General features: G+C 33.4%; 1 protein-coding gene across 1 annotated transcript; it reads right to left on the reverse strand.

Moving 5' to 3' along the window:
• Positions 1-8658: 8658 nt before the first annotated feature.
• LOC18028715 (cytochrome P450 708A2) lies at positions 8659-10604 on the reverse strand. The gene is made up of 6 exons (XM_024149805.1): positions 10396-10604; positions 9959-10274; positions 9725-9874; positions 9305-9643; positions 8885-9067; positions 8659-8805 (listed from the first exon to the last, which is right to left on the reverse strand). Exons 1-6 carry the CDS (start codon positions 10602-10604, stop codon positions 8659-8661), a joined length of 1344 nt encoding a protein of 447 aa, XP_024005573.1.
• Positions 10605-11031: the final 427 nt, after the last annotated feature.

Genomic DNA, 11031 nt, shown 5'->3' on the forward strand with positions numbered 1-11031 from the left:
CTAATGTTGGTGTTTCTCTCCCTGTGACGAGCTAAAAAGGTGAAGAAAGAAAGAAAAGGGCGAAAAGATTGAGATGATTTTCGTTTATGAGTGAAGGGCTAGGAAAATTTCCAAGGATCCCATTATTTCACTTCTAAGTTGGAATGATCACACAAAGGAAGGAAGCGAGGGGTAGGAAAGTTTCCTATGACCCCACTATTCGCTGAAAACCTTTGATACAAGGTAAGGGGACAACTCGGGGACTCGATGGCAAACACCATCAGTACTCGCAGCTTTACCCTTATCGAGTATATGCCGTAAAAAAAAATAGAAAAGGAAAAGATGATGAGTGCGCGAAAAAGAATAAGTCTGGGGGAGAGAAAAAGTACCAAAGTGTGTACGACTGATTTGTTTGAGTATAGTACGGGAAAGAATCTAGAAGGTTCTTGGCATCTGAATCATCAGTGAGACCCATCGATGAGGGTTTATGGACAATGTTGTGGAATTTTGGACTTAATCTAGGAAGCTGTGAATGTCTGCGGAGAATTACATGGTGGTTCGATTAGGTATGATGAAGCAGTAGTTGAGTTGCAGGGTGATCGGTCAAAAGAGATGTTCCAGTGAAAGGTTGAGTCTCCGTTTTTTCAAACCTCTTTCTCTTATTTGGTGTTCTGTTTGCTTGAGGGCAAGCAAATGCTAAGTCTGGGGGAGTTGATATATCATGGTTTTTATGGTTTTTAACCATGGTATAGGTCTTATTTATAGAGTCTTTTTAGTGTTTTTTGAGTCTTTTGGAGTCTTTACAGGTCTTAGGTACGTTTGGCGCTTAACTGGAGATTTTAGAGCACTTTAGAGCTTAATCAGGATCAAATTCGTCAAGGATGGATTTTGTGCTTTAGTGTCGCTCGACACCATGGAGAGTGACGCTCGACACTTGTCAAAGAAATAAGGAAAAGGCGATTTTGTTTCCTGTCTGAAGAGGGAGTTGGGCCCAGAAGTTCCCAAATAATTCTAAGAAGGCCCAGAACGTGTTTTAGAGATATATATAGGATTTTTATTCCCTTTTTATCGACACCTTAGATTTTTGAGAGAGAGATACTTTGAGTTTTTGCTTTGGGCGATTTTGAGAGCTAGGGGAGACAAGTCTGAACTCTGTCCGTTTAGAGAGAAGATTTCGAACCCCTTTATCTATTTCGATTTAATCTATTGCTTTCTATTCATCATGTTTAATGTTCCAATAATCATGTCTGAGTAGATCACCTGTTAGGTTTAGGGTTTAATTAGGGTTTTCTTTCAATGTTTGATTAACTTGCTAGTTAGGGTTCGTATATGTTAGTTCTTCATCTTAGGTTGTTCTTAATGCTAATTCTGGACTGATCACCTAGAACTTAGATTTTAGGTTGCTTAATTGACACGGAAGTGTAATTGAATAACTGGAAAGAACTTAGGGTGAGCAAAGTAGCTATTCGCAAAGGAATTTGGTTTAGATGCTTTGTGAACATATCAAACTTGTGCATTAAAGCCGGTTTAAATCTGTAGGATTTGCAAAGAAATTTGGAATTCTAGGATTTTAACTTAGATAATTCTCACAACGGAAGTTGGTTAATTAAAATTCTGTGTTTCGAGTTCAAGAACCGTGCTTAAACCTGAACCCTGGCTAATCGATTGATCTGCATTCATTGATTTCCTGAAAAATGCCCTAGACCTAATCTTTCTCCAATCGAATTTACATCCTTTTTCTGTTGCCTATTTATTTTATCTGCATCGCTGTTTTTATCTCTCATTGTTTTGCTTAGCGTAATTCGAATTCTAATAGGTTTATTGAGTGACTTCTTGTCTCTGTGGTTCGACCCCTACATACTACAACTGCACATCTGTGCTCTTGCAGAGTAGCTTAGGGATTAAACTTTGAGCAGATCAAACAAAAGAGAGAAGGAGAAGTCAAAGAGATAAGGCTAAAGCTATATTGTAGAATTTATCTGTAATTTAAAGAGAAGAAGAAGAATAAGATCTAAGTTATGAATATAGAGAGGGAGGGATGGAGAGAGAGAGAGATGGAGAGAGAGGGAGAGAGAGGGAGATACAAAGAGAGGAGGAGAGATAGCAATGGAGAGAGAGAGGGGGAATGAAGGAGATACAGAGATGAAACCATTATCCGTGCAAGTAAACAAATCAGAATATGGAGACAAAGAAAATATGAATCATAATAATAATAATTCTGAAAAGACGAATACAATGAAGACTGAGAAGCAAAGAAAAGACGGAGAAAAATAAAAATAAAAAATCGGGGAGACATAGATGAAGAAGAAAAGGATGAGGGATAAGAAGATTGAAAGATATGTAAGAGGAAGAAGAGGAAGTCAAAGAAGAAGAAGTAGAAGTAGAAGTCAAAGACGATGAAGAAGAAGAAGGAAAAAATGAGGAAGAAGAAACTCTGAAAGATGAATAAGAGGAAGAAGAGAAAAATGAATTCGACGGAAAAGAGGAAGAAAACAAAAATTGAGTGAAAGAAGAAAATACATTGAAATGGGATAAGGAAGAAGAATATGAGTAAAACCCGGAAAAAAAAAAGAACAAAGTCAAGGGAAGAATTGATCAAACACAATGAAAACAAAATAAGGAAAATATGAAGAAGAAAAAACTGAAAGATAAAGAATATGAAGAAGAAATGAACAAAGAAGAAGAAAACGAGGAAGAAGAGAAAGAAGAAGTAGAAATGAAAAGATGAGAAATAAGAAAACCAAAAAATAAATAAGAGGAGGAAGAAGAAAAAAGGCAAAGATGATCAAAAATAATTTTTTTATACATGATTTTTCTTATTGTTTATAAATATTATAATTGTCTAAGCTTTTAGCTATAATTGGTCATTGGTTTTTGTTGTTTTACAGTGCATAGGTGCTTCTTCTCTTCTCTTTGAACGTGATTATCGTGCCATCTCTATGTAGGTATTAGAGTACTGATACTTACGATCTATCTACACGGATATTGGATGGTTTGGAAGACAATGAAGAAGAATAAAGAAAAGACGATAAAGAAGAACAACCAAAAAATAAAGAGGAGGAAAAAGAAGAAAAGAATAACCATTATGTGGAAATGAAAAATACATATTTGTCTTAATTCAGTCGGTTTGTGGTTTCCATACACTTATTTAGTATTGCATTATAGGTGTTTCACTTTATGGGTTTATTTTATTTTGATCATATACGTCTCAGTTTTTCTGATTCTCTTGATTCACATTATATAAAATTTTGTTTCACAATTTTAAACCTCTCAGGGGTCCGCGCAAGGCGCGGACAAGACACCTAGTTAGGTCTTAAAAATCGAGTATTATAATGAAGTTTAAATTAAAACCTTGTTGATATACGATATCACACAAAAGGGCAAAACAGTAATTTAGATCGGAAATTTGGTTTTTATTAATATCAGGTCGGAAAAATACAACTGAGTTCGTTTATGAGAATGATAAAAGAACTAAGACTCAGGAAAACCAAGAGGCTGTTAATATATTGAGTTCTCAGTCTTCAGGTCTCTTGAGATTTTCTTGTGTTTTTTGATGTCGATTCCTCTCCTTTTATATATAAATTCTAAGTTGGTTATTACAACAGTAAAGTTTATTACCACATAACTATGATGATATTTATTTTCTTCATGAGAAATGGATGGCTTCTGTTTTTCTTTAATCACCTTGTTTGCTGTTTTCTTGACGTCAAGAACACCGTTCTTAGTTCCTACCTCCATGTGTGTGCGAGCCAAGAAATCGATGTCTTGCATCATCCTCAATCTCAAACCTTGTGATCCTAAAAAATATGTTGTCAAGCTCCGGACATGTTTTATGGGACTCCTTACTCTGTATAAACAAATTGTTTTCCCCAAAAAGCCGTGCTAAGCTTGCCGGCACACCAGGAACATGATTAGTCTTTGCTATCTCCATGTTCAATCCAATATCAGTAGAGATAATAACTTTGGTTCCAAATAAGCTTTTCCGGAAAACTGGTCCATGTCTATTAATAAAAGACAACAGTAAAGTTTATTACCACAAACAAGAATATAAAACAATACATGGAAAATGCATGCACTATAAATCAACTAGGTCACATAAATTAAGTAACCTGTGGATTTTTTTCGTCAAGAATGCTGGCAACTGAAAGGCATCATGAAGTTTCATGAACCGGGAAGTCTCTTTCAATGATTGGAAAACCCATCGACCCTGGAGGAAGTTTTCCACTACACTTTGGATTTCTCCACTGATACAGATACAGCCAATGACAAAGTTTCACCACTATGAGTGAAACTTTCACAGTCCATAACTCAGAAACTCTCTTTCAGATATTTTGAGTAGGTTAGTTTTAGTGTTTCTGAGAGAGGAGGGAACTCTCTGTTTCTGAGAGAGGAGGGAACTCTCACTTTAATTTATACTAGTGCTCTCTGGTCGAATAGTACATATATTTAAATAAACAAGAAGATGGTAACGATTTATGTAAGGAAAAACAGCTGTTCTTGTGTATTTAAAAGAGGTAATTAATACAAGTTGTTAGAGAGTTATAAATTGAAGCGGAGACTCACTGCTTGCTCTCTAGTTATTGGTTTCTCCACTGGCGCATCCAATGAAATAGCAAATTCACCTCTATGAGTGAAACCATCAGAGTCCAAAACTCTTAAACTCTCTACCATGTTAATTTATTTCATATTTTTGAAGATGTTAATTGGTTTTAGGGTTTAGGCTTGCATGATTCTCTAATGAAATACTCTCCCTTTAAGTAAGTGCTCTACTCTGGTTGATACGCAGGGGGATTGGTATGTTCATTATTTCTAGTGGTGGGACAAGTGGTTAAAAGCAATCTTTCACCCTTTGAACCGAAAAAGACAAAAAGAAGCAGTCTTTCACCCAGTAAATCTAGAAAGAATTAAAAATATAAGAAAAAAACACTACTATTGTCCCCTTAATACTTTAATTTTGGAAGTTGTCTCCTTAATACTTCTACATCTTATTTATCCTCTTCTACCCTTAAAATCAAAATTACCCAGAATAATAAAAAACTGTAATATTTATTTTAGTCATATTAAATTATATAAAAAAAATTACATTTACCCAAAATATTGTAGAATCAGCCTCCTACCAATTTCTTCTTCGACGAAGAAAAAAAAAGTTCAACGCGGAATTCTCCGCCGGTGTAGTCTCCGGTGCACCTTCACTCCGGTAAGTCATATCGACCGGTGTCGTCCTCTTATCTCATCCGTCTACTCCATCGGTAGAACAACTTCAGCAAAAACAATTACGTAGGTATGTAACATATTTTAAGGTAATTAGAACGAAAAAACAAGGAGAAAACGTAAAAATTATGAAGAAAACGTGAAAGTTTGTAGGTTGAATAAGGAAAAAAACGATAAGTTGAGGAGAAGAAGCAAAAAATGTTGACAGAATTTAGTTTCTAAAAACAAAATTTAAAAAAATAATTAGGAAATTAAATAATTCAAAAAGAAAAGAAATATATTTTCTAGATCTGATCCTAGATTCTTGGAGATTCAGTTAACCGAATTATAGAATAAGTATTTTCTAATTGTAGAACAAAGAGTTTCCATAGAAATGCAATTCTACTAAGATGTAGAACAAAGAGGTAACTATAAAAATATAATTCTACTAAACTGTATAACAATGAAAGGTTATATAATACGGTTTCATATCTTTATAGAACATAGAAGAACTGTAAATAACTAATTCTATATATTTAGTAGAAAACTAATGAAATAGTAGATAGCCTATTCTATAAAATTATAGATTTATAGAATACACTTTCTACTAATTCTTAAAACATTTGTAAAAAGTTGTTTTGAAATTTTTTTTTTGAAAAAAGATGTTACGAAATGTCTTGGTATTTTTTTATTTCTGATTTTTCAAAAAAAATTTAGATTATAAAAGTATTTTTTTTTTAATTTTCGTAATTATTAATAAAGGATATTTTCTCTAAAATGGTAAAGTTTGAGAAAGTATTAAGGGGACAATACTATAGTTTTTTTACCCTGTAAATCTATATGTTCGAACTTCCATATACCCAACATTCAAAAAAAAAAAAATCATATTTTAATTCTATATATATATATATATATATATATCTTATATCCGTTTATCATGACTTAAATAAAACTTATCTTTTACGTATTCTACTGTGAATACTATAATTCATTAAGATAATAACTGTTTATTCAAGAGAAAAACAGCTGTAAGTGTTTTCATCTGCAAGAGGTAACTAATACTAATTGTAAAAGACAACGGATTACAATTGTCAACTATTAGGAGCTAAGTCTAGCTCCATGTGGGTCTAATACCATACATAAGAAAAATAATGTGTTGCAAGTTGGAACCTCTGAAGACAAATTTTCACAAAGTTTATGAAGTCTATGCGCAAAAAAGGTTGGAAATTATGGAAGAAGTGGTTGAGGATATATGTTAGTGTTGAATCTTGTCAACAAAGATCTGGCTCGGGAGCTGTAAAACAGAAACACGATAATTCAGAGGCTTTGAATTTTTCTATTTCATCTCTTTAGTTGAGTTTCAATGCCCATACTGGAGTGATGGTGAAGATATTGAGAATGAAGATGGGTGCATTCAATGCTAAAAAAATATCTAAGTAAACATGGAGAAGATATTATTGTATAATTAAGTGAAAAAGGTATAAGAAACAATTTGTTAACAAGTAGAGTGAAGCGCCATAGTCTAGTGGTTGACTAAAGGTTCATTAATGCTTTTATACTAAAATGTCTGGGTTTCAATTCCCGAGAAATGCGATTTCTGCAGGTTATTATTGAAGAGAGATTTATAAAGAAATTTTAACATGGTGAAAAGAGAACCGTTCGTTGTGGTTCCAAGCTGCGTAGATTCAAACGTAGCGGATAAATTCTCATTTGAAAAATTGTTCTTGTAATATAATAAAAAAGATTTAAAAAAAAAAAGCTATAAGTAAATAAATAAAATAAATATCTTATATCGAACGTATGTTACATGGATACCACAATTCCACTAACTTTATAGCCGAGTTACATTAACTGTTATCGATCTAAATACACACGTTCAAGTAGAAGTTAAGTCATCAAACTATACAAAATTCACGAGTAAGTCACTTCATTTAATTAACTACAGTATCTATTTAAAATGAGAATATTACCATTAGTTGTACTTTTTGAAAATATAATTGCCAAAAAGGCATTTTCTAGAAAGTGTGGATTTATCTTACTTTGCTTCCATTTCTTGACTTTTTTGCTCTCCTTTTCTTTTATTTTCTATTTACATACAGAAAAATATTAAAACATATGGGACCAACTTAAATTCACTCATTAGCTTCCACACACTAAATCGCATTGGACCCACTTTAATTCATCAGTTTCCACACACTAAATCGCACTGGACCCACCTATATGTATGCAACTATATAGATATACATGTAAATATGCACTTATATTTATATAGTTACATCCATCTATAATATATACACATGGATATACATATATATTTATATAATTGTGTCTATATATATATGTAACTATATGGATACACATATATATATATATATGTGTATCTATATAGTTACATCTATCTATATTCTATGTACGTGGATATGCATATATATATATATCTATAATTGTATAGATATCCATATATATATAGTATATACATATATATAATTGCGTAGATATCTATATATTTGTGTCCACGTGGACACTACTATATAGATACGTATGTGTTTCACTAAACGACAAAATAATTTAAGTTAAAAAATATAAAATAAGTATTAAAGTATTAAGAAAAAAATTCTATAATTTATAGTGTCAAAATAACTATTCGGTTATTTTTTTAAATAATAGATAAATAATAACAAATAATTATAGGAGGTGTGTGAGAAAAAAAGGCAAAAGGGTTAAAACATTCATTTATCTCAACCAATCAGAAGAAAAAATATGTCTTTTGGTAATTAAAACTTAAAAGTAAATATTTTGGACATTAGAAATTTAAAAGTACCCCACATGATAACACACTCGTTTAAAATTGACACTTATCGGTCTAAATATCGATGTTAATATAGTAATTATATGTTACATATAAAAGTCAATTAATATCAAGATAACTTGTACGTTATCTATAAAAGTCTATTAATTCTCCTCTAACTATGTATGAAAGAGAAACCACAGACAAGTGTAGATTTCTATAAAATGTGTCGATAAACAATTATTTGATTACATTATTAAGAAAACACTAAAAATAAAAGTAAACTTTCATAACTTAACACTAAAAATAAAAGTAAACTTTCATAACTTTTTTTATATCATTAGATACTTAGATATATATATATATATAGCTTTTATTTAGGAGAGCTCAGAAGCTATATACAACTCTACTTTATTACGGTATTCGAACCAAGAACCTCGAATGGTATATAACCAGCCGAGTTATCCACTTTGCTGTCAGCCGCGATTTGAACATCACATCCACGTGGAAACAGAAGCATATACCTTCGAATTACTGTGGTCTCTGCCTTCATTGACCACCTGCAAACCGTAAGTATATATGTAAGTAAAGACTTTAACTATATTACAAATGTAATTGGTCATGAGTGATTAGGTGCTAAAAGTTTATATATAAGTAAAGAATTTGACTGTATAGTACGAATGTAATTGATCATTGAGTTATTAGGTGATAAAAGTGAACCTGTGTCTACACAAATGATGGATAAAAATGGCCATCTGCATCTTAGCGAAGTCAGCCCCTGGACAGAGTCTAGGACCTGCGCCAAATGGAATGTAAGTCTTGGAGACGATCGCACCCAAGTCATTTCCCTGGAAAATTAATTTCTTCTATTAAAAAAAAATTCTATAAATTTGAGTGAGTTAGCTAAAGATCAAATTTAAAATATACCTTCCAGCGCCATGGATTAAATACTAAAGGGTCATCGTACTTTTCTGGATTGAAATGGACACTAGCATAGCCCATAAAGGTCCAACCAGCTGGAATTGTATAGTCACCAACTTGGAAATCATCATCTGTTACTCTAAGCACTGTTGGCACCGTGCTTGTGATTCTAAACGACTCATTGATAACCTGAACCATATATGTTTAAACCATATATGATAAAGTTTATTGGCTTCCTATTAAAAATCAATACTAAGCAATGAAGGGAGTCGCACCAATTGACAATGAGCGACTTCACTCAAGTTTTTTATATTACTTAAGGTTCCTTCAAACTTCTGATGTTACACACTTCCTAATCCCTAATAATATATATATATATATATATATATATATATATATGCGCGTATGATTTGGGCATTTACTTACCATCTGCGTGAAAATCATGGATTTGTAGTCTTCCCAAGTTAGGCTGGCCTCTTTATCAGTCTTACCCCGGACAATTTCCGCATGCTCTCTCTGCAGCTCTTGCATGACTTTAGGGTTCTTGCTAATGAGCTTTACTGTAGCCGCAAGAATTCGGGGAGTTGTTTCGTTAGCAATCAGAAAGAAGGTATATATGTACTCGATCGCATTCTCTACGCTCATCATTTCGTCTCCTCCTTCCATTTCTCCAAAGATGATCTTAAAGAACTCCCCAAACTCCTCTCCTGATGCTCTCTTCTTCAACACTGTATCCTTTAGTAACTTCATCATCTTCTTTTTTGCCTGCCACGAAACGTTTACCATCGTGGCCTCAGATCACTTTGCACAAAAAAACCATATGCATATGTTACTGAAAACACTTACCTTCATCAAGTTATAGACACCCGTCCCGGGGAGGTTGAAAGAGAACCGAAACCAGCCACTCGGAAAATTTCTCCAACAGAGGGCAAGTTCTTTCGCCACATCTGGTTCCATCTCGCCCATAACTTTCTTCGCAAGGCATTCAATTGAGATCTGTAGCGTTTCATGATACAAACTAGTTGATAGTAGTAGTGTCAAGAGATAAAGACAACATTAAATGGATGACTTTTGTTTTACCTTGCTTTGTGTTTCCTTGACGTCAAGGAAACCGTTCCTAGCTCCTTCTTCCATGTGTGTACGGGCCAAGAGATCGATGTCTTTCAAAATTCTCAATTTTAAACCTTGTGAACCCAACAACTGGTATGTCAAGTTTCTGACATGTTTGTGGGACTCCTTGCTTTGTATAAACAAATTGTTTTCCCCAAATAGCCGTGTTATGCTCTTCGTGACGCCAGGAATACGACTTGTCTTTGCTATCTGCATATTCAATTCAATATCCGTCGAGATTATAACTTTTCCTCCAAATAAGCTTGACCGAAAAAGTGGTCCATGCCTATTGTTTTTTTCACCAAAGCAGAGATAACGTAATGTATAAGTAACTTGGGAATAATTAAGAAAAATATTTTAAAACATACGTAAAAATCAACGTATGTTACAGAAATTTGCAGAAGAACCTGAGGATTCTCTCCTTGAGGAATGTTGAAAACTGAAGAGCGTCATGAGGCCTCAGGAACTGAAAAGTCTCTCCGATGATCGGAAAACCCATTGACCCTGGAGGAAGTTTTCCATTACACTTTGGATTGCTCCACTGATAAATCCAGTGAAAACATTTTACCACTATGAGTGAAACTATTACGCCCCAAAACTCATAAACATATACCATATTAGGTTTTTTCTTTCTTTACAACAATTTTGGATACGTTGGTTTAGGGTTTAGGGTTGCATTCTGTCTTTATACTGGTGCTCTTAAGTCAATTCCAATAATATCTAATCAAGATGGTAATTGTTTATTTAAGGAAATAATAGCTGTCCAAGATTGTTTAAAAGAGGCGGTAACCCATGTTGTAAAAAGAGTTTATTTAAGGAAATAATAGCTGTCCAAGATTGTTTAAAAGAGGCGGTAACCCATGTTGTAAAAGAGTATCATTTATTGTGTCAACTTACACATGTTGGTGAGACAACAACATCAATATTACACACTATCAAAACTATAAAATCCAATGTACTGTAACTTTATAATTGTCAAAAGTAGGGCTGGGCATATTAGCCGGACCCGAAAACCCGCCCTGGAACCGACCCGATAATCATGG

The sequence above is a fragment of the Eutrema salsugineum genome, unplaced genomic scaffold (assembly GCF_000478725.1).
Source record: "Eutrema salsugineum unplaced genomic scaffold, Eutsalg1_0 scaffold_1, whole genome shotgun sequence".
NCBI classification, from domain to species: domain Eukaryota; kingdom Viridiplantae; phylum Streptophyta; class Magnoliopsida; order Brassicales; family Brassicaceae; genus Eutrema; species Eutrema salsugineum.

Bases quoted from the DNA above. Each gene is read 5' to 3' on its own strand.
- LOC18028715 (XM_024149805.1), bottom strand. From the start codon at position 10,604: ATGGTATATGTTTATGAGTTTTGGGGCGTAATAGTTTCACTCATAGTG. The intron at 10,275-10,395 runs GTTCTTCTGCAA...AAAAAACAATAG, and splicing joins CTCAAGGAGAGAATCCTCAG to GCATGGACCACTTTTTCGGT. The intron at 8,806-8,884 runs GTATATTTTAAA...TTAATTTTCCAG, and splicing joins TTAATCCATGGCGCTGGAAG to GGAAATGACTTGGGTGCGAT.